This window comes from Meleagris gallopavo, chromosome 4 (assembly GCF_000146605.3).
Source record: "Meleagris gallopavo isolate NT-WF06-2002-E0010 breed Aviagen turkey brand Nicholas breeding stock chromosome 4, Turkey_5.1, whole genome shotgun sequence".
NCBI lineage: Eukaryota > Metazoa > Chordata > Aves > Galliformes > Phasianidae > Meleagris > Meleagris gallopavo.
In genome coordinates this window covers 63,638,845-63,661,960 of record NC_015014.2, presented here as the reverse complement: position 1 = coordinate 63,661,960, position 23,116 = coordinate 63,638,845, and the positions used below count along the sequence as shown (strand labels likewise).

General features: G+C 52.7%; 1 protein-coding gene across 1 annotated transcript; it reads left to right on the top strand.

Moving 5' to 3' along the window:
- Window positions 1–1,362: 1,362 nt before the first annotated feature.
- LOC100548989 (dysferlin-like) lies at window positions 1,363–22,851 on the top strand. The gene is made up of 11 exons (XM_010710557.3): window positions 1,363–1,552; window positions 1,796–1,938; window positions 3,992–4,131; window positions 5,547–5,635; window positions 5,846–5,941; window positions 8,095–8,236; window positions 14,436–14,535; window positions 15,280–15,458; window positions 16,084–16,193; window positions 16,729–16,876; window positions 20,884–22,851. Exons 1-11 carry the CDS (start codon window positions 1,383–1,385, stop codon window positions 20,920–20,922), a joined length of 1,356 nt encoding a protein of 451 aa, XP_010708859.2. The 5' UTR covers window positions 1,363–1,382; the 3' UTR covers window positions 20,923–22,851.
- Window positions 22,852–23,116: the final 265 nt, after the last annotated feature.

Sequence of the window (23,116 nt, the reverse complement as noted above, 5' to 3'; positions counted from 1 at the left end):
AGCCCAGGCTGCCCAGAGCCACATCCAGCCTGGCCTCGGATGCCTGCAGACCCTATGGTGTGTGAGGTCCAGCTGGTCGCCTGGGGGTCTCAGCAGCTCAGGCTGTCAGTGCTGGGTTTCCTTCCCCCCCACCCAAAAAAAAAGAGGGGGAGTGGGATGGACACCAAAGGCAATGAGCAAAAAGGATGAGGATGGCAGTGGGGATCCTGGTGAGGGCTTGGAGGACTCCATGGGTAGGCAAGTTCTCTTTGACTCAACAGAGAGGGCAGCTCTGTTTTCCCAGGGGCGGAGGGGGCCACGTCCCCTGGTGCAGCAGCTGGCTCCCCGCCACGGGCCGTCTAGACGGCGGCCTCACCTCCCACCCAGCCTTTACAGCCTGGTGTAACAGTGAGGTCCCGGCTGCTGGAGGCTGTTAAACCTCCCTTTTCATGAGCTTTTCCCCTGGCTGCCTTCCAGCTCTAGCTAATTACTTTCTGCTGACCCCCAGCTCCTCCCGCGCTCTTAATTGGTGGCATAATCGCTCACTTCCCCTCCTTAAAGGCTGCTGTGGGTTGGTTGGGGGCTGCAAAGTGGAGGATCCTGGTGGTGCTGGGAGAGACCCGGGCTGTCCTGTCACCCTGTGTCCTTCCCCATCTCTAACACCCGTGGCCAATGGCTCTGTGTGCATTGGGTGTCATGCTGTGGTTGGGCTTTGGGACTTCGTCTCTTGTCACCCTGTATTTGAAGAGGGGAGAGGAAGGTTTGCAGTGTGTTACGTTGGAATGTAGGCTGGTGTAGAGATGGCAGAGGAGACAGCACAAAATACAGTGCTTGGGACCAGCAGAAGAGGGTGAGAAGGCTTAGGGGATGGCCCATGCCGTGCTGACGTCACGCTCGTCCCCTTATTTCAGATTTATGCCCTTTGGGCTCAAAGAGCAGCTGGTTTTCCAAAGCTGTCGTTTCTCCCCCATTCTCACCCCTGGCGATGAGGGCTCTCAGTGCCTGCTCTTTTCCCCTGGATGTTGCAGTGGCTGCACCAGTCAGCAGAGGGAGAAACCAAGGAAGACCAAAGTTTGCTCAAGGTTGCTTGATGGCATCTCCACCAGCAAAGGCAGCGCAGCGCAGCACCGATAGAGTCGTAGTCAGCTAGGTTGGAAAGGACCTTCAAGTCCAGCCATCACATCCAACCCATGGGGCAAAGATGTGCGGTGGTGGCACCTTCCTGGTGGGGCAGCGTGTAGGGTTTGGTTCAGCAGCACGACCCCCATCCCGTGGTCATTACGGTCTGATTTTCGGGCGGTGCTGCTGTGCGGAGCCGGGATTTGGACGTGGTGATCCTTATGGGCCCTTTCCTACTGGAGGTATTCTGTGGCCCTCTGATTTCTCTGTTCCCATTGCACAGGATGTTCGAGTTGAGCTGCACTCTGCCCCTGGAGAAGGACCTGAAGGTCACACTCTACGACTACGACCTCCTGTCCAAGGATGAGAAGATTGGGGAGACCATCATCGACCTGGAGAACCGGTTCCTGTCGAAATACGGGGCACGCTGTGGGCTTCCCCAGACCTACTGCGTGTGGGTATCCCTGCAGGCTGTGGATCTCCACAGCTGCTGAGGCTTTGTGGTGCCGAGGTGACCCCGGGGCAGTTCCTCAGCCCTGGGGGCGATGGGTGCCCTGGTTTCAGCTGGGTTGGGTCTGGGGGCTGTCGGGGCACTCAGCTGATGGGACGCACAGCCCCTCTCACCAATGGGCCCCTCGTTGAGGTCGGAGGTTCTTTGCCCTGCGCTCAACTGCTGCTTTCTCCTATTTGGTTCCAGTTCTGGACCCAACCAGTGGCGAGATCAGCTCCGTCCCTCCCAGCTGCTCCACCTCTTCTCCCTGCAGCACCACTGCAAGGCTCCCACCTACATGTCCGACCGGCTCATCTTCCGGGAGCAGGAGTACATCCTCTCCGAGCTGGGTATGGGGCTGCTGTGGGGCTGGGGGTGGATTCCCTTCACCCAGAGCAGGGGGTGGTGTTAGGGGTTGGGAATGTATCCCAGGGTTGAACCCAACCCTCCCATTTATTTCACCCAGAGGGTGGTGAGGCACTGGAACAGGCTGCCCAAGCAGGCTGTGGATGCCCCATCCCTGCAGGCATCCAAGGCCAGGCTGGATGTGGCTCTGGGCAGCCTGGGCTGCTGGTTGGAGACCTGCACATAGCAGGGGGTTGGAACTGATGAGCGCTGTGCTCCTTTTAACCCAGGCCATTCTATGGCTCTACAATCCACCATAACCACAGCCTCACCCTTCCCTTGGGGCGCTGGGAGCATCATGCCTTTGGTGGCAAGCTCTAGCCCATGTTCCTCTATCCCAGCCCATGGGATTTGGGGCTGGGGTCATTAGGGGGAGACAATATCACACACAATGCCAGCGCACTGCAGCTCACACCTGAAGGAGGTGCCACCCAATGCAGCAGACATTCTTTTGGTTTGCCCCAAAAGCCCACAAACGCGAATGCCTGAAATTCCCTGAGCATCCACTGGTGCCCATCCCATGGGTTGCAGAGGCAGAAGGAAGGGCAGGTTGGGCTCAGGGTGGAGGTGAGACCTCCCCAGCCAGGCCCAGGAGCTGCACTTTGGGCAGCACGGCTCAGGGCTGATGCCCACCTGTGCCCTGGGATCAGGGCACAAATCTGTGATGCCGGCATAGGAGGAAGCCAGGGCTCCTTCAGAGCCTTTTGTTACGTGAAAGGCTTTCAGAGAGGGCTGGGGAGGTGTTAAGCGAGCGTAGTCTTCCCCCCTCTCCCAGCCCCTGCCTTTCACCTTCCTCTGCTTTAATGGCAATCAGTTCAAAAAAACAGAACAAAGTCTGATGCTTGACCTGGAGGAGATCTGGAAACCAGCTGTGTGTGTGGAGCGGTGTCAGATCTGAACCTGGTGGTATAAAGTGAGGCTATTAAACACGAGAGCATGGATTTTACAAGCCCTGCAGCCGAACCATTATTCCATAACCCCCACATTTGTTGTTTTCTGAGAGGGGCTTTTTCTTTTCCTGCATGCACACACACACACACACACACACACACACACACACACCAGGTTTCCACTGCTTGGGAAATGGCCCATCTGTCTGAAGTTAACCACTTCAAGATCTTGCCAAGAAAGGAGCTGGGATACATCACCTGAAGTTTGCAGAGCTGCTGTAGTATTTATGGAACGCATTTCATTTCAAAGGTCCTCAAAGGTGCACGGCCCTGAAGTGCTGTGGCTGTGAGCAGCCATCCTGGTGAGGTCCTACAGCTGTCCCAGTGTGGCCATGGGGACCAGGACCCACCATCCCGTCCTTTCTGACTGCCACCCCAAACCCAGCAGAGGAGGACATTGCAAGGAGCTCATCTCACTGCCCAGCCAAAGTTCTTGGCTGCTTTTAGATTGTAGAGCTGTGAAGTTGGGAAGGGATCCATCCATCCATCCATCCATCCATCCATCCATCCATCCGTCCATCCATCCATCCATCCATCCGTCTGTTGAGTCCAACCATCACCCCACACCGCACATCCACCACTGCACCACGTCTCTAAGTGCCACATCCTCGTGTCCTGCAGGGATGGGGACTCCCCCACCCCCCAGGCCTGGTGTTCCTGTGCCCTATCCATGCAGAAATCCCTCCTGATAGCCAACCTACCCGGCTGCAGGAGGGCAGCTGAGCCTTCCCTCTCTCTTGGAGGGCTTCCAGCATGCACTGGACAACGTCTGCTGGTGATGGCAGCAATGGGGGTTGGACTGGGAGTTGCGAGGAGGAAAGGAAACAGAAGGCTGGAGATGGGGTGGGTACGTGGGGTTGTGGCTGTGGGGGCTGTGATGTAACCCCAGCTGCTGTGATTCTGGGCGGGTTGAACCGTTGGAGGCACCGCAAGCCGAACCAAACCCTAGATCTTTCTGCTTCAACGCGGTCCTTGCAGTGTTTGCAAAGAGAGGGATAGTGCTGCTTGCTGCCCTGGCATAACACTGCTCTTGGTTTGCATTTGGCAGAGGATGGCAAACCCTACAACCCTCACCTGGGGCCAGCGGAGGAGCGGCTGGCCCTGCATGCGCTGCGGAAACAAGGGCTGGTGCCAGAGCACGTGGAGACCCGGCCCCTCTACAGCCCTCTGCAGCCAGAGATCGAGCAGGTGAGCAGTGCTGTGGGCTGGGACGTGGCTGGGAGCATCCTCTGCTTCCTGCCCAGTGCTGGGGCAGCCTGGAGTTCCTCTAGAATGATAAGGATCCTGCAGGCTCCCCTGGCAGCGCAGTGGGAACGTCGGAGGTGTAACATCTTAGTGCCATTGCAGAGTGGCTGTTTTTAGCCAAACAAAAGCCAAATGGGCTTCTGTCCAAAATCAGTCACAAGTCAGGTATCTGTACGTAGCCTAGCCCCTTTCACTAACGTGTACTTTCTGCATTTGGATCATAAAATCTTCTTCCCAGAGAGCACAGCCATTTGTCCTCATCTCTCTTACGTGTTCCAGCTGCGCTGCAAAGCTGGTTTATGCAGCCAGTTCTGCAGAGCCACCTTTTTTGGTTCATTTTTAACCAGTCCAGTGTGGGAGAGGGAAGCTGCCAGCAGGCATAAATGCCCTGGCAACTGCTCGAACATTTTTCCACCTTAATTCACCCGCTGAAATTCATGATTAGAGGCAGGAGGTGGCTGCTGTCAGCTGGTCACTGGATCTGTGCTGTCCTCACAGCTGCCACGTGCTGTTGTCACACTGGGGCAGCCATGGGGACAAAGGATCACTGAATCACAGCATCATTAAGGTTGGACATCCAACCATCAACCCGTCCCCACCACGGCTGCTCACAGAATCATCAAGGTTGTGAAAGACCTCTAAGATGATCGAGTCCAATTAGCGTGCCCGCTGATGCAATCATAGATGGTTAAGGCTGGGAAAGACCTCTAAGCCCATCGTGTCCAGCCATCAACCCATCCCTCCCATGCCCACTCGTACAGTCATGGAATCAGAATCACGAGGGTTGGAGGAGGCTTCTGAGATCATCAGGCCCAACCATCAAGGACTGGATGATCCAGCCGTCCACCTTTTGGTGAGGCTGTTTCCTCCACGTCTCAATTCTGTTGAGATTTCATCTGCTGTTGAGATTTGTGCTGCTCTCTCCCTGGAAGGGCAGAGTGAGATCCTGTCCCCCTCGTCCCGTCCTCCATCCAATGGTCAGAAACCCATGGAGCAGCTGTTCAGCTGGAGGCAGCTGCTGTGGCACAGGAAAACCAGCGAGCTGCTTGAGTTTCCTACACACACCTGCCTTCAGTCAGCTCCTTGTAGACAGCTTCAGCCTTGGAGAGCAAACCTAGAGCGCAGCTTCGCTAGTCCAGAATGACCTCTGATGCATCTCAGGCCATTAATACGTACCCAAGGGTCACTAAAATAATCCTCATGCAGCACTCAGTGACACTTTTCTGGTAGAGAACCCGTAGTTTCAGTGAAGAAACCAGGGAGCACCTGGTATTTCCTGCACCCGCTGCTCGGTCCTGCTGAGGACTGAAGCTCACCCAGACAGGAGGCTCACCGCACTTCACCTCTTTCCTTTCCAGGGAAAGCTACAGATGTGGGTGGACCTGTTTCCAAAATCCTTGGGTCAGCCTGGCCCCCCTTTCAACATCACACCACGCAAAGCCAAGAGGTGAGCAGTCTTCCATCGCCAGTTGGTTTGGTCCCTTGGTGCAGCGTTGGCTTTTTGTTCTTTCTCAGTGTGGTGGTGGCTCCTGCACCTTCTCCTTGTGGTGGAAGAGGAGGGGACTTGGAGATGTCAGGTTGAGCAGCTGAGTAGCCCAGCTGCTGGGAGGGCTTTAATTTGAGGTTCCCACCTTTCTCATCTCAATCCCATGTCCAGGTTCTACTTGCGCTGCATCATCTGGAACACCAAGGATGTCATCCTCGATGACCTCAGCATCACCGGGGAGAAGATGAGTGACATCTACGTCAAAGGGTGAGCCTCCTCACTGCCGTGTCTTCTGGGTGCCTTGGCCTTGAAGCTGAGATATGGCAGGGAAGGGGTTGACACAGCCGTGCAGTGCAGCGTGCGCCCCGGGGGATGAAGGGGCTCCTCCAACAGTTGGATGCTCACGATGGCTGTGCACGGAAGGGTGAGATTTGGGGAAGCAGCCTTGCTGTCAGGGTTTGGATCTGCCCATCCCCCTCCTGGGACAGCCCTGGGGATGTTCCCTGTACGTAGGTTGGCTTCATTGCAGAGCTGTTTTGTTTTGTTTTCTTTTGTTTTTTTGGAATTCCCCCCCTTTTTTTTTTACCTTTGAAACACACCAAAATGTGGCAACCAGCAGTAACTCCTTTGGCGCATTCCCTTCTCCGCCTGACTCCATTTATGTTTTATCTCGTGTAAAATGGTGCAGCCCCAGCCAAGGGACTTACTTATTTTGCGCATTCTTTGGATTTACGCACAGGAAGAGGTAGGATTTTGAAACAGACTGCAAATCCCTTTTTTACAATCCTAATTTTCCTCCTGTAAACCCAGAATGCGAGCTGCTTACCTGGAATTCACATCAAGCGTGTTGTTATCAGCTCCAGCCACGCTCCCCATGCACCTCGGGGCTTGGGAGCTCTTGGAGAGGGTTATGGCAAGGCGAGAGCACGCGGTGCCTGGTGGGATCCCTCACCCCTGCTGACCCATCCACTCTTACTGTGCTGTAAATGAGTGAAAAAGATCTTGCTTGGCTTCCTAAAGTGGCCCGCATCGTTCCCGTTACTGGATACAGCCTTTGTGTCCAGATGCAGCACTTGGGCACGTGGCCATTGGGCATGGTGGGGTGGTTGGGGTTGGCCATGGGGATCTCAGAGGTCTTTTCAAAACCTAATGGTGCTGTGATTGTCTGAGTGGGCATGGTGGTCGTGGGTTGGTGGTTGGACTTGATCTTAGAGGTCCTTTCCACCCTTTATGATTCTATGATAATATGTAGGTTGCTGTTTGCCAGTTAGGGAGGGAAATGAAATATATTGCTTTGGTATTGTGCAAGAAGGCACCTGCTCTTTATTTTAATTAAGTGAAGATGTTGTTTATTGGTAGTCTGAAAAGATCTCAGCCATTGTTGCTGTCGTAGGTGGGGGATATTTTTGTATTGCTTTCATAGTCCAATTTCCAATAGAGCTTTCCTTCTCCGAATGGATGGACCTGAAGGATTATGTGGGAGGTGGGAGGCTCTCACTCATCTCCCTGGGATGTTTCAAGGTACTGGGAGACAAAAGCAGCCCTGCTTTGAGCAGCTTGGGTAGAAGCTTCCGGAGCCTTCTTTCAGCCAACCACCACTACAGTGATTTATCTGATATCATTTGGCATCTTTAAACACTGTCTTCCCGAGTAATGGGATGGCCTTGGTCCACCGAGAGCTTGTAAGTGAAGTAAAGAGTAGATGTGGCATTTAGAGGCACAGTAGGGGTGGACTGATGGTTGGAGGAGATGATTTTAGTGGTATTTTCCAACCTTAAAGGTTCTGTGAAGTGTGCTGAGCTCAGTGGGAGAATCCCATGAGTGGATGCGTTGTCTTGTTTCGTATTTTTGTTGATTGCTGAAGACTGGAAACTCTTGGAGGAGGAAGGAGGGCAGAATGAGAACCTGACACTTGCAAAACTCACTGCTGGAAAAGAGCAGTGGTGGTGGAATGCTTTCCGTTTGACCCTGGGTAGGTTGAGGACTGGGGGATGGAACTGGGCTGCTGGGACCACCCTGGGCACAGCAGGGTGAGGCCATGCAGTGATAGAATATCCCAGGTTGGAATGGGCCCATAAGGATCATTGAGTCCAAATCCTACGAGGGTTTCATGGGGAAGGGCTCCTTGGTCATTTGGGATCTCCAGAGAGTCATTCCCAAGAAGCTGATAGAGAATGGAGGAAAAAAATGGGCCTTTACTTCTTCATTGCGTTGCCTCCATCGAGAGGGCTGGTGTTAGTGTGTTGGGGTGGCTGCAAAGAGAAAAGGAGCTCTCACCAATGCGGGTTAGAAGTCGGAAAGCACTTCCAGGATCCCCCGTGTCCAACCCCAACCCACTCCACCACGTCCCCAAGTGCCGCATCTCCACGGTTCTGGGACACAGATCCCACCACATCAGGCCCCGCGTTTGCATTTTGCAGCTGGCTGGTTGGCCACGAGGAGAACAAGCAGAAGACGGACGTGCACTACAGGTCGATGGGAGGAGAAGGCAACTTCAACTGGAGATTCATCTTCCCCTTCGACTATCTCCCTGCCGAGCAAATGTGTTGCATTGCAAAAAAGGTGAGCGTCTCTGTGCTGATGTTTGTGCCTTCTCTGGGCTGATCTGCCTGACCAGATGCAAGTCAGCGGCCAACAGGTTATTGTTTGTGTAGAGGAGAGTGTCTGTCCCGCGTGGTTTTGTGGCTTTGCCTCTATGTGTAGAGGAACACCACGTTTGTTGGGTCAGAATGTTGTATGGAGAGACCAATCCCCCCTTCTGGCATGGAAGCAGCTGAGCGTTGGTGCAGCAGTGTCAAAATGCTCTGAGTTGTGTGGGGCCTCAGCAGCGGGGCTGCTCTGTAGATGGAGGTGATGCTCCCGGGGGATGGTTGGATGGAGCCTCCCAACCACGTGGATGGTGCCTGCCCAACCCTGGCTCTGTCCTGGTCTCCAGCACTGCAGAATGGGCACCGCTCTGGGTGAGCTGGGAGTTGGACTAGATGACCATTAAAGGTCCCTTCCAACTCAAACAATTCTGTGATCACTTCGTAGAAAGGCTGAAAAGGGGGAAAAGAAAGAAGCAGTGTCCTGAAGGGATGCTTGGCAGCAGGGCAAGCAGAGGAACAGCAGTTGGAATGTGCCGTTGTGCAGAGATGAGACGGAAATCTTTGGAGTTTGAGGTGAAGATGCTCCTGGTCTGAAAAAAGAGCTGGTTCTTCAGGTGGGGATTGGAAACAAGGTGTGATTTTGGCCTCTTGGGAGGTCAAAACACTGAGTATTGCTTCTAGTGTTTCTTAGGTATGCCAGTGATCAGATGTGGGCTTGTTGTGGATGCCCCATCCCTGGAGGCATTCAAGGCCAGGCTGGATGTGGCTCTGGGCAGCCTGGGCTGCTGGTTGGTGACCTGCACACAGCATGGGGTTGGGACTGGATTACTGTGGTCCTTTTCAACCCAGGCCATTCTAGGATTTTATGACTGTGATACCATGAGTTTGGGGTTGCAAGGAAGAGAGGGAACAGTTGGAAGGACTGGAAGGCCCCCAAGGAATGCGTTAGGGGAGGGAGTCCTCCTCACTTACGTTTCCTTCTCAGATCACCCGAAGGTGAGCAGGCGCATTGCTGGGGCTGGCGGCAGGGATAACCCCTATGGTCATTGAGTGACACCTCCCTGAAAGCTCAGCCCCTCCTGCCCCCCCAGCCCCCCCTCCCTGCCCCTCCCCACCCACCCACCCTGGAGTTGGTTTGGCTGTGGGACACTCAACGGCAGCTCCTTGCAGCGGGACCACCTGCGTCCCCAAAACTCACCTGGGGCACCCCGCAACTTGTCCTCCGTGGTCCCAGCGTGGCCTGGGTTGGGAGGGGTGAAGATGCCGAGCGAATCCCCGCTCCCTGCCTTGAGCCAGAGGATCCCTGCAAAGAGGCCTGGCTTCAAAATGAATTGCTGGATAGTTAAAGTGATTGACAGAATCACAGCAGTGCCCATTTCACGCTTCATGTTAAACAAATCAAAAGTACAGTGTGTACTACATTCAATTATCCCCCTTTGAAAAAGCAAAGACCCCCCCTATAAACCATTTAAGAAAATACATCCCACTGTGCTGATATTGATTCTCCTCCGACCGCATGTCTGCCAACACCGTATCAGAAAATAAACAGCTTGTAAAACCTCTCTGTAAAGGAAAAAATAATGAATGAGAAGCCGTGCTTTGTGTTTGCGGGGCGCATTCCGCTCTGGCAATTTTTTGATCTGGCCATGTGCTGTTTGAACTCAGGGTTCATTACTGCTGCTGTAAAAGCGCCGTGCTCCGAACTTTAAACGCAGGCGATGGAAAGTGGAATTTAAATCAAAATGGTCAGCTGGCAAACGCTGAGCTGCTAAAAGCCACCTGCACCCGGCATGGCTGGTGCTGCTCTGCGGGAGGAAAGCAGCCTGCAATTTGCTCTCCTTTGTGTGCTGGAGTTCCCTTTGGGTGCACCGTGGGATGGGTCAACCCAAGCCCAATGGGAAATGGTGTCCAAAAAGCGTGAGATGGCAGCGTGCAGGGCTGGCTGGGGCAGAGCCCACCAACCTGGGGTGATCCAGGTGCTGCCTGCTGCAACCAGCCTTGGGGAGCTTCATCTCCACAGCTTCACAGCTCTGGGATTTCATAGAATCATAGAATGGCCTGGGTTGAAAAGGACCACAGTAATCCAGTTCCAACCCCCTGCTGTGTGCGGGTCGCCAACCAGCAGCCCAGGCTGCCCAGAGCCACATCCAGCCTGGCCTTGAATGCCTGCAGGGATGGGGATCCACATCCCAGTGCACCTCAAGGGAAAGCAGGGGCTGTGATCGTGCAAGAGTCAGTACAGCTCACAGATGGGAAGCATGGGCTCCTGTCCTTGCTTCTCCAAACGTTTTAACCATCTCAGGATGTTCGTCTGCCCCTCTGCCCCTATCTTCTGTTGATGTAGCAGTGTTAGAAAAATGTTGCCTCTCCTGAAAAGGGAGTTCACCTCATTCTGGACCTCAAAAAAGGTCCCCACAAAAGCTCAGCAGGAGGCAAGGTGTCAGGGGTCGTCACGGAATCGCAGAGTCATTAAGGTGGGAGAAGACCTCTGGGATCACCAAACCCAACCCCAACCCATCCCACCGTCCCACTGACCATGGCCCCCAGTGCCACGTCACCAAATCCCCAGTGTGCACCAAGGAGCCGCTGTGCCCCAGTGGGTTTTGATGTGAAATCATGAGTACCGAGCACTGATGTTTATGAAAAGCAAGATGATATTTCATTAGATTGAAATTTCCACTTCTCCTTGGTCTTGGAAAGTGAAAAAAAAAAAATAGAAGAGTTGCTGCTTGGGAATGTGGGACATGTTCCTCTCCTTTTTCCCATCCTCTGTTGTGCCCCAAAGTACACAGTGTTCATTTCTTTCACTGTGCAGCCAAAACACAACATTTTGAGTGTGCTCCAAGTACCTTTTCTTCTGTTTTTGGAAGAAGATGTAATGCACAAGATAGTCATGAATAAGTATTTCAGTGGGACCAAAGCCTGCAGACACAATGATGCAACAATCTTTATCAAAGCAACCTGGCGTGCACCAACAGCCTCTGTGATATTCCAGCAAAGTTCCTGCACTGATTTCTGCTTTCCAATGTGGAAACGGATGAGCAAAACGTGGCTGAGTGGAGAGTTGAGGGCATCCGGTGCTGCTGCCAAGACCCAACGCTTGGCACTCCGATGATGGCAGTGGGATGGCCCAGCACATGGGGGTGAAAAAACAGCACTGCACGGAGTGATTCCAGAATCTGTGCCCCCAGGCAAAGATGGTGGCTGTTGTGCTCAGCTGCTGTCCTGGTTGGGAAGGAGGCAGAAGGGAGTAGTGCAGGGAGCAGCACTCAGGTGGGTGCTCTGCAAGTGGGGACAGATGCGATGTCCCCATGGGGACAGCATCTCTCTGCCCTTCAAAGGGTGGACCTGTAGGAGAAGGGGGTCTCCAGTTGCTGCGGGAGCTGCTGCTCTCCTGCTGGCACAGCCCAGCACTTCCCCACCTTCCCAAAAACACAGCACTGCTCCTTACTTTGTATTCGCAGAACAAAAGCAGCCCAGAAGAATTTCAGCCCTGTCAACACTTTCCCAGTGGTATGAGACTTTTTTTTGTCCTGCCTCCCATGCTGAATTATTCATGACCATAAAATATTCATCAGCCACTCTTCTCCCCACTAAACTGCAAAGCAAACCCTCAAACAGTAACTCAAGCCCCCTTCCTTCCCATGGCTTGCAAAAAGTTGGGAAATAAATTTCTTGCTGATGGTTGTTTTTATAGTGAACCTTTGTAGTGAGGTTTAATCATGGAGGCAGATTTCACACTGCCTCAAAACGAACCCAAGAACTTCACCCAGCATCAGATTCCTCCTCCAGCTCACCCAGCTTTGATCTGTGTGTCCTGAGCTCATGGCTCTTGAAGGAAGGAAGTGTCAAGGAAGTGTCACAACCAGTCGAACCACAGTCAGAATCAGAGAACCATAGAAGGGTTGGGTTGGAAGGGACTTTGAAGATTGTTGAGCCATGGAAAGATTGGATTGCGTTCGAAGGGACCTTGAAGACCATAGAACCATGGAAGGGTTGGGTTGGGTTGGAAGGGGCTTTAAAGATTGTAGAGCCATGAAGTGGTTCGTTTGGGTTGGGATGGAAGGGATCTTGAAGATCATAGAACCATGGAAGGGTTGGGTTGAGTTGGAAGGGGCCTTAAAGACTGTAGAGCCATGGAATGGTTGGGTTGGGTTGGGTTGGAAGGGATGTTGAAGATCATAGAACATGGAGGGGTTGAATTGGGTTGGGTTGAGTTGGGTTAGAAGAGACCGTAAAGACCTTAGAAGCATAGAATGGCTTGAGTTTGAGTTGGAAGGGACCTTAAAGCCCATCCAGTTGCATCCCCTTCCATGAGCTGATTGAGCCCACCAGATCAGACTGCACACAGAGCCATCCATCCTGCTCTTGAGCACCTCCATTGGTGGGGTTTTTCCACCAGGAAGGCCAGCGTTGTGCAGGGAGCCCCAGGAAGCTCAGTGCTGCCCTTTGCAGTAGAGGTGGTGTAGGAAGAAAGGAGGCTGCTGGGCCAGAGGATGGGTTTCGTTTGCTTTGAGTGCAAGCAGGACGTTGGGTGTTGCTATCGGAAGGTGGAAAGGCAAAGTCCTGTATGGTTGTGTAGTCAGTCCCAGAGGATGGGAGGCTTAATTCTGTTGTGTTGTATGGCGTGGTGATGGCCATGGCTCCAAACCAGGCCACAGCATCCTGCTCCTTTTCCTGCTCCCCACTTCTTCCCCACTGGGACTCTCACAGGAATGGCTCTTCCTGCAGGGAGAACATCCAGTCACAGAATCACTAAATTGTTTGAGTTGGAAGGGACCTTTAAAAGCCATCTCATCTCATCCAACTCCCTGCAGTGAACGGGGACGTGAACACACCTAGAACCCCTGGCTTTGGGAGGGGCTGCTTGGCTGCTGGGTGTTGCTCCAGGGGGATGGGCAATGCAGAGAGAAGGTCTGATGTGTGCAATTAACAACAATTAATGCTTCAGCGCAAGCAGAAGCACGGTGATGCTCGTGGGGCACGGGCACATCTGAGTGATGCAGGTGGTGCAGTCAACCTCCGAGCCAGGGACTTAGCACAGAGAGGCACCTGCAGGACGTGCCATCCTCTCCCAAGCAGAGCACAGATGGGGAGCCCACATCTCCACCTCTCAGACCCCACAAGAACCTTTCTGACCCCAGAGAGGTCACCCGGCTGCAGGTACAGGGGCTCCTGGGGGCTTTCTCTGGGTGACCAGCAGCAGAGCAGGACCTGACAAGTACGTGGGAAAGGGAAGAATCACCACAAGCTCTTTCCCTTTGTAGCAGTTTTAATTTAAGATGAATTATTAGCTGGGAATACATGGCGTTTCCCCCCAAGCTTGAGTAAACGTACGTTTGAATACATTTCAGTGAGCAGAGGGGGAGAAATGGAAGTTTCCAGTGCCGTTATTTTATTTTCCTGGATTATAAAATATTTTTAAACGCATAAATAAAATGCTCCGTCGCAAAAATGCTGGCGTGGAGTTGGACTGGTGTTGGTTTTCCAAAGCAAGGCAGGGAATGGAGCTAAATTGAAATACAGCCCTTCTGGGTGATCTCTTAAAGGGAAACCAGCTCCAATGGGATTTAAGTGCCTCCTTCCACCCACGCTCTCCTCGCTTGAATATTTATGTTCCTATGGAGTGTGACGCATTCCTTTCTTTTTTGGTCCCTTTTGGTTTTTAATACACATCAATATTGCACAATGCAACGCGTCCCATCCCATTGGGTGGAAGTGAGGAGGGCATAGAGATCTCATGATGAGGAGTGAGATGAGGAGTGAAATGAAGTGTCACGCTGCCAGCTGTGGGCTGATGGCACAGGGAGGCACAGGCTCTGGTTTTCCTGGCTCACTTGGCTCTCACCTTGAGCTCGGATGTTGGATGTTGGAGTAGATACGGCAGCTTCATGTGATTATCAGCTGAGCCACTGGGATAACGCGTCCAGCTCTAGCATAGATGGGTCCTGAGAGCAAAAACCTGGGGGGCGTGCAGAAAAGGTGAATAAAGTACTGTGAGAGGCGAGGAGCTCACACGTGGGAGCATCGCTCTGTCTCTGTGGGAAGGAGACCATCACCAAGGATAACACAAGGGGTCTCCATTGCTCTGAGATGAGGGTCGCCAGGCTCTGCCCACTTCTGCTAACCAGCCCTTTATTTTGCCTTGTTTTCCATTCTGATGTGATTTTTAGGAGCACTTCTGGAGCTTGGACAAGACAGAAAACAAGATTTCACCGCAGCTGATCTTCCAGATCTGGGACAATGACAAGTTCTCCTTCGATGACTATTTGGGTAAGTCAGAAGGGCACGAAACCACCTGACACTAGCTTTTTTTTTGTGCTAGCCTTGTTAACCATCCTCAGAAATCCAGGTTTAGACCAAACTAAAACAAAACAGAAGCCTGCAGCAGGAAAGGTAGCAGAGCCATGCAGTAGATCATCCGTGTAGCTGGAAGCTCCAGCACTATGGGATTCTTCTTTTGGTTGGATGTTGTTCTACTTTTTCCTTTTACCACCCCAAAAAAACGTCCAACACAAGAAGCCTCACTGAGGAAGTATGTGATCAAGATACTGGTTTTGATTAATAAAAAAGGCTGAGTGCCCAAATAACCTCTCACAAGATGTGCTTTCCAGTTTTAGCTCTGCTCTTCATGAGCTCTTGGTCACCCTCTCCGTATCACTGCCAGTGTTGAATTCTTTGCAGCACCATAAGGAAAACCAATGCTAGACTTAGAAAATGGGGCCACGCTGAACCTATTTGTCCAGGTCAAGGAGGTCAGGAGGCTGCCATGGGGAGCACTTCTTCATGGGAGCAGTCCTTGGGGAAGGACGGGCTGCCCAGGGAGTGGTGGGCTCACCGTCCTTGGAGGTACCCCAGAACTGTGGGGATGGGGCACCAAAGGATGTGGTCAGGGAACGTGGTGGGAAGAGTTGGGATTGGGCTTGGGGATCCTTGAGGTCTTCTCCAACCTGAATGGTTCTGTGATTCCGTGAGCTGTTACCCTGAGAGGTCTTCCTACCTCATTCCTCCCTGCAGGCTCCATCCAGATGGATCTCAACAGGATGCCCAAGCCTGCCAAGACCGCCGAGAAGTGCTCCTTAGAGCTCATAGATGACAGCTTGTCTGCAAGCCGCTTCGTGTCCCTCTTTGAGCAGAAAACTGTCAAGGGCTGGTGGCCCTGCGTTGCAGAGCAGAATGAGAAGAAGATCCTGGCAGTAAGGCCCTTGGGCGTCCTCTTCGTGTTGTCCCTTTGGGGACTCATTGAGCTGGGCATGGCTGGGCTGAGCAAGTGGAGGAACTCGTGGTGTGGCATGAAACCAAGCAGATTTGACGAGCTAGAACAGGATTTCTTCCAGGATTTGTTAGGCAATACGCAAATCACTTGTTTGCTCCATTAGGTTTTTTTGCTGGTGTTTATGGAGAACGTGCCAAGTAATTTAACTCTGCATCTCAGCTGTTCTCAATGCTGTTATGACAGGCACAAGGGGTTCCACTGCAGATAGATACATCTAAATGTGGGTCTGTGGGCTCCAGTGTGGGTCAGTGGTGGCCATTTGATAGAGGTGAGAGAGGCCAAGCTGCAAATTAAGTGATTCAGCAAAAACCCTGTAGGCAGTTGTCTGAACCCGGGTGCCAATTTCTGAGATGCTGAGGGGTGTCTGCTGGGAGCAGGCAGAGGGCGGGTGAGGGGTTGGCATGAGATCAAGCTCATTGAGCTCCTCATGGTCACTGCTGGTAGTGACTGGGCTGCTTTTCCTTTCCCCAGTCAGTATTTTGCACTGTTCGTTCTTTTCTCTGCTTTTTGCTTATTATGTGCTTGTTTTCGTTTCGCCCATGCAGGGAAAACTGGAAATGACTTTGGAAATTGTGGCTGAACACGAGCATGAAGAGCGGCCAGCTGGAGTGGGTCGGGATGAGCCAAACATGAACCCCAAGCTGGAGGACCCCAAGTAAGGGCATCAGGAGTGGGAAAGGAACCACTGGGGCAGAAGGTTCTCAAAGAGAGGGTTGGAAAGTTGGGTTCGTGGTGGGAGGCCCTCCGTGTGGAGATGTGGCACTTGGGGATGTGGTCAGCGGTTGGCGTTGGGGTTGGAAGTGGTGATCTTGGAGGTCTTTTCTGACCTTAATGACTCTGTGATTGAGCCTAGTGGTGGTGGGTTGGTGGTTGGATTGATGATTTGGAGGTCTTCTCCAGCCTGAATCACTCTGATTCTGTGAGTGGGCAAGGCGGTGTTGGGTTGGTTGTTGGACTTGGTGATCTTAGAGGTCTTTTCCAACCTTAGTGATTCTGTAGTTCAGTGATTCTGTTTGCAAGGGGCTTGCTCCATGGGTGAAAGCTGAAAGGCTGGGGTGGAGCTCCAAGGAGCACAGACCACACAGGGGAATGGATTTTCTCTCTTTCAACGGGGCGTGTTCGTGGGATTGGGCATCCAGGAAGGTTGAAAGCACCGTGAAAGTCAGAAGTGACCCCAGCTTTGTCTGCAGGCGCCCGGAGACCTCCTTCCTGTGGTTCACCTCCCCATACAAGACCCTGAAGTACATCCTGTGGCGCCGATACAAGTGGCTGCTCATCCTGGCCATCGTGCTCTTCGTTTTGCTGCTCTTCCTTGGGATCTTCATCTACGCCTTCCCGGTACGAGGGGTTTGGGAGGGGGGAGATGGGGTGCTGGGGGGTGGGGTGCACCCCAGGTGTGATGGTCCTTGAAGAATGGCCTGGTGGGCCACAGTGGACCAGAAAGAGAGCACATTTGCTCTCTGCTCACATCTTTGTGCCTCTGTTTCATCCCTGGAGGTGCCCATGGCGATGGATGGGGCCCTGGGCAGCGTAACCCAACCCGTGACTTGGGCTGGAAGTGGATGTGCTTTGTGGTCCTTCCCAACCCAGCCATTCTTTGATCCCGTCGTTGTCCCTACGATTGGATTACTTATTGATTCTGTGATTGATTCTGTGATTTATTTCGAGTCGAACGCTGCTGAGGTTCATTGGTCGTTCCCACTGAGCTTTGATGCTGGAAGCGTTGAGCGTTGGTGGGAAAATCCCTAACAAAACCGCAGCCTAATTAGGGGTACAGCCACGTGGCAGGGCTGAGCAGTGGCAAGAAATTATATTCTGTCATTGTTTTAAGGTGCAGGAGGGTTTATAGGGTTTAAGGCAGCCCCGTCTCTCACTGCCAAGGCTTGCAGCCTGTTATACAACGCAATGTCTGACACCAGGTGGGGAGGGTTTTCACCTCATTAATCAAGGAAGTGGCCTTTTCTTGCTTTGCTGTCAGTCCCACTGGTGAAACAAAACAAAACAAATAAATAATGGAGCCCCATCCTCCCCACTTGGCTCGGGTTGGGGTTTTGCGTCCTCCTCTGCTCCTACAGCGCTGCCATAATTCATCCTCTTGGACGCCTTCTCCCTCATGGACTGATAAGAAAAACGCCCCGCCTCTCCTTCCAGCACATAACAAATTCTGCTCCTTGGGTTTGATTTGTGTCCTTGGGAAGGGCTGGGATGCTTCTGCTGGAGAAGTCATTCCCGAGGTGTGAAGTAGTGGGGAAGAGGAAATAACCTTACAAGAACAGATCTGTGCTGCGTTGTCATCCCAAGCCGTCGCGGAGGATCCCCTCCATGCTGAGCAGCAGAACCCTGAGCTGCTGTGACCCGGAGCTCAGTGTTCCCCCACAGCTGTGAGCAGTTTTGCATTCATTCCAGTGGCATCGGATGAAAATAGAGTTGAGAGAAGCAGAAACTCACAAACTGTAACTATTGATTTACACTGGTTATTACTCGGGATTTTTCCCTGCTTCCTGGCTCAATGTTGTTGTATTTAATTTCGTTTTGGTCGGGTCCATTTTTTTAGTCATCTTTTGAAAAGGGAATGGAATTTTTTTGTCTATGCAGTTGGCCAGCTTCCCCTAGATTTTTGAGGTCACCGGTTCTGTATCGACACGGAGATTCAGTTGCCTCCCCCTTCCATCCAACAAGAGATCTGGCAGTCGTGCTGGTGATGGTTTGCTGTGAAGGATGCCCCTGGCGTGCTGAGTGTTGGCAGGATGCACCGTGGCATCCCTGATTAAATGCACTGAAATCCAACCCCTCATTGCTTGCTTTCCTGCCTTGCTTGCCAGGAGCGCTGTCATAGCTCTACACGCTGGCCACGAAGCTTTGAGGTCCCATACCACAGGTTTTTGGGTGCATTCCATCCCATTGCTCTTCAGAGCTGGTCCTTGGCTAAGCGGGAATAGGATGGGAGGTGATGGCCTCACGTCGTGCCAGGTTGGATATTAGGAGATGTTTATTCTCCAGAAGAGTGGCGATGCACTGGCACAGCTGTCCGAGGAGTGGAGGTGTCACCATCCCTGGAGGTGTTCCAGAACCGTGGGGATGTGGCACTGAGGGCTGTGGCCAGTGGGCATGGTGGGATGGGTTGGGGTTGGGCTTGGGGATCTTGGAGCTCTCCTCCGACCTGAATGATTCCATGATTCTGTGAGTGGCCGTGGTGGGGATTGGTTGGCACTTCAACTCGATGGTCTTGGAGGTGCTCTCCAACCACCATGCTTCCGTGATGCCACGATTCGATGAATCACGGTTCAATGGATCAATGGATGCACGTCCACAACGCGCCCTAGGAGTGAGCAGAGCCAGGGCTCCAGGGCTGCGTGGGTCACCCCCACCCTGGGAGTCTCACCTGGAAATGAACCTGGGGCGTTTTGTTGGCTTTTGGTATAAGAATATAATGTTTAAAAGCTTTTTCTCCTATTTTTTTTCCCATTCCCCATGTAATGATGGCAGCTTCCAACCACAGCCCCAGCTGCGTGGTGACAGCCCTGTGCTTCCAGCTGGAGCCACAAACCCAGCAGCAGCCCCCAGAAAGGGTGGTTCCCAAAAACTCCAGCTCTTTTTTGGTGGATAAACGTGAGCTGATACCTCAGTCCTGTTCAGAATAATTATTCAGAAAAAACGATCGTCTGGACCTACCAAAATAGGGAAAATATTGAAAATCTGATCTTTTGAGCTTCTTCATCTCTTCCTGGGAGCTTTTCCACCCTCCCTCAGCGTTGGGCTCCTCAGCAGCCTTCCTCAGCTGTGCTCACGGAGCAGTGATGGAGCAGTGAAGGTTTCAGTGGTACCACCACGGGAGGAGGAAGCGCTGCTTCCAGCTGCACTCAGCTCTGCTTTGCAGCACCGTGAAAATGTTTACTACCTTTTAAAGCTCTGTTTGCGTTCTGAGAGCCCAGCGTTGCTTCCACTGCCATTAATTCTAATTACAGCTCGCTTTCTGCGCTGATTGATAATCCTGCTTGGCTTTCAACACTTGGTTAATACAAATTCGTGGCTGGACAGCAAACTCGCGACCCTCCGGAACGCAACCGTAAAAAATAGAAGAGTTTTGGAGGACAGACTCTTGAAAGACAAATGGATGGATAATTAATTCGAAGGTTATGTCCCACTGGAGGCTTTTCTAATGACTTCTGGTAAACTGCCCTAAGGTTGCTGGCCTGATTTATGGCATTATTAGAAATCCTCCGCTGGCAAATTGCCCCGTAATTTGCTACACGTCGTAATTTATCGTGATGCTTTTGGGCCGGGCTTTACTTCTCTTGTTTTTATTTTCTGCTCTCCTCCAAAGCTGCATTATGCTTTGTTTCCAAAGTCTTTTTTTTTTTTTATTAATTTTTTCCAAAGGAGTGATAGAACATCCTGTACCAATTAAATCCAGTCTGTTTGGGAGAGCCTTCCAAACTGGCTAGTATGTGGTCACGGGTGTTTGAACCGGCGCTACTTTAAATGCAGCTCTTTCCAACCAGCCCATCTTTGCCTGCATTTGCATTGTGGTCTTGATAAGCAGCATTGACACAGCTTATTCTTTCTTAAGGGCTGTTGTCCTCTTTCAAGGAAGGAATTGCATGTAGAACAGGCTGCAGTGCTGTGGGGGAATGCGGAGATGTGGCACTTGGGGACGTGGTTTAATGGGGACGGGTCGATGGCTGGAGCTGATGATTGTAGAGGTCTTCTCCAACCATACTGGTTCTGTGACTCTATGAGGGGACATGGGGATGGGTTGGGGTTGGGCTGGATGATCATGGAATCGTAGAATGGGTTGGATGGGACCCCAAGGATCATCAGGTTCCAACCCCACAACCACAGGCACGGCCGCCAACCTCCAGGTCTGGCACTGCACCAGGTTGCCCAGGATCCCATCCAACCTGGCCTTGAGCACCTCCACCACTCCCTCTGTAAAGAACTTCCCCCTGACATCCAAACCAAATCCCTACAGAGGTCTTCTCCAATGGTAAGGGCTGCCCAGGGGGCTGTGGGTGCCCCATCCCTGGAGCTTCCCAAAGGCTGTGGATGGGGCCCTGGGCAGCCTGAGCTGCTGGAGGACGCTTGGCTTGGACTTAATGATCTTCAGGTCCCTTCCAAACCAGGTCCAAACCCAAACCATTCTGGGATTCTTAAAACCTGGTGGAAGGGACAATCCAAGCCCATGAGTGCTTGGTGCTCACTGCTGGGAAGCCTCTACTGGAAGAAGGCGAAACCCCTTCCCGTGTGTCCTGAGCATCCCATAGGAGTGTTGCTCTTGCTTTGACCTCCACATGCCACCATGCCCCAACTCACCACTTCTCTCCCTTCTTTCTCCCCCCCTCCAGAACTACGCTGCTATGAAGCTGGTGAAACCTTTCAACTGAGTGCCTGGATTTCAGCAGGAGGCTGCAGCCCAGGACGCAGCGACGTGCCTTTCCCCAGAGCAGTGTGCCACCTGCAGCCTCAGGAGCAGCGCCTAAACCAAACCTCCTCTGCAGCAGTTCTGATTTGGCTTCCTTGTCCTCCTTCTGTTTCTTTTAATTTTGGTCAGTGCTCGGATGCAAAGCTGGCGAGGGTTGGGGAGAAAAGGACCTTTTTGTGGGCTGTCCATGGCGGTGCTCATGGAGGAGGGATGGCTGCAAGGCAGCCACAGTCTCTCAGGTCCTGAGCGGGTTTTTCTTGGCCCTGCAGCAGCCTCCCTTTGCCTCTGCCGTGCGATGTGCATTCGTGCATTCCTGCTTTTGAAGCCTGTCCTCCCTCCTCTGCGTTCCCACGTGCCCCACTGCCTTCCCAGCCAACGCTGCTGCAGCAGCAGAGGGCACGGAGCAGCCCAGGAGCAATGCAGCGCAGTGGGGGCTTTGCTTCTCTCCTCCTGCTGTGTAACCCAGCAGCTCAGTGGCTGATTGGTTTTCTCCTTTTGCTTAAGCCAAACAGTGCAACACCAGAGCACAGTGCACGCTGCTGCTGGCTGCTAGCAGGGCAGGCCTTTGGAAGCACAGCTGTTTGCTTTGTGCTTTGCAAGCAGGGTGTGATTAGTGCACACCATGCAGGTTTTGCACAGCCCTGAAGGTGTGAATGGTGTTGCTGGGCCATTGCTGCTTTCTGCTCCTCCTGCCCACGCTGCAATCACTGATGTGCACTGAGAAGGGGTTCTGCTGCTGCTCAGTGTGGCACGTGGGAGCAGACAGCAGAACGAGGTGATCCCAGAGGATCTGTTTCTCAGGACAAGCTGTGCTGGCGTTGGCTCCAGCGAGGCACTTAAGCCTGTTGTTAACAGCAGATGGGGGGGAAAAGCACACGGCTAATTGCTTTGCTGGCCAGGATGTAATGTAAATCCTGTGCTGCTCGGTACTGTGACAGTGCCTGGATTGCACAGGGCAGCTCTGCCACGTGTGAGGACAACCTTTCAGACACAGAGAATGTACCCCAAAGCAGCTGGTGCTCAGGTGTGGAGGTTCCCCACCCCAGGAACCATTTTGCCAGCAAAACGCTTCGGGTTTACCCATGTTCACCTTTTTTCTTGATCTCGTTCCCACTCGTGCTCCTGTAGCTACTGCTGACCTCCCAGCTGCTGGCCCAAGATCAGGGGATGCTGCTTCCCCTGAGGAACAGGCGAGCTGAAGGGGAATGTTGGCTTTGCAGCTTCCTGGGTGAGTTACAGCTTGGCCAAGCGGTGCTGTCTGTGGTTGGTCCTCTTCCGCTGCAACCCAGCTTGCCTCGCTGCCTTCCCGCGTGCCTTGCTGTGCTATGGGAAGCCAGGCCCCTTTCTTCATCTCTTGCCCCAGTTTGCACATTTGGTGAAGTTTCCCATCTCAGTGACCCCCACCTGTTTCAGAAATGGGATCTCAGTGCTGAGAGCCCCAAAGAGACGAGCAGCCCAAAGCACTGCTCCTGTCCAACCACGGATGGTTCTCATCCATCCATCCTGTTGCTCCGACCAGAGATGAGCAACCCTACCAAAATAATTCCACCTGTCACTTCCCCAGAGCCTCTTCCATCACAAAAGCCTATTTTATTCCCTAGCAGTTCTTCCCTGGCAAACCAGAGTGGGTTGACAGTGATGGAAAGGGAAAAGGCAGCATCCCCACATCCAATCCTCTTCTTCCCAATCTGGACTGCAGAGCTTTGTTTCATCCGGGGGCTGTGGTGGGCAAAGGCAGTTCTGAGCACCTGCAAACATCAGCCTGGTCTCGTTACCAAAGCCAGCCAAGAGGCCGGACCCAAGTACAGCCTTCTGCACTCTATGCCTTATATATATAGATATATATATATGTATCACTGTGGTTTACAAATGAAATAGCTCTGAAACCTTCTGCTTCCTGGTGTGTTCTTTTGGGCTGTCCAAGTGTTGGTCCCCACTGTGCCAAGGAGATGCTCCGGGTGGGAGAGCTCCAGGGGATTGTTAGTGTCTGTGTCCTCAAATGCCTTTCTTTTCCCTGAAAGGGTGCAGAGAAGAATATAGAACAGAATCAGTATAGGAGAGGAGGGGAGAGGAGAGGAGAGGAGAGGAGAGGAGGAGGAGAGGAGAGGAGAGGAGAGGAGAGGAGAGGAGAGGAGGAGGAGAGGAGGAGGAGGAGG

Coding starts and splice junctions, on each gene's coding strand:
- LOC100548989 (XM_010710557.3), top strand. CDS start 1,383: ATGTTCGAGTTGAGCTGCACTCTGCCCCTGGAGAAGGACCTGAAGGTC. Junction 8,237..14,435: donor TGTGTTGCATTGCAAAAAAG/GTGAGCGTCTCT, acceptor TGTGATTTTTAG/GAGCACTTCTGGAGCTTGGA. Junction 16,194..16,728: donor CCCAAGCTGGAGGACCCCAA/GTAAGGGCATCA, acceptor CTTTGTCTGCAG/GCGCCCGGAGACCTCCTTCC.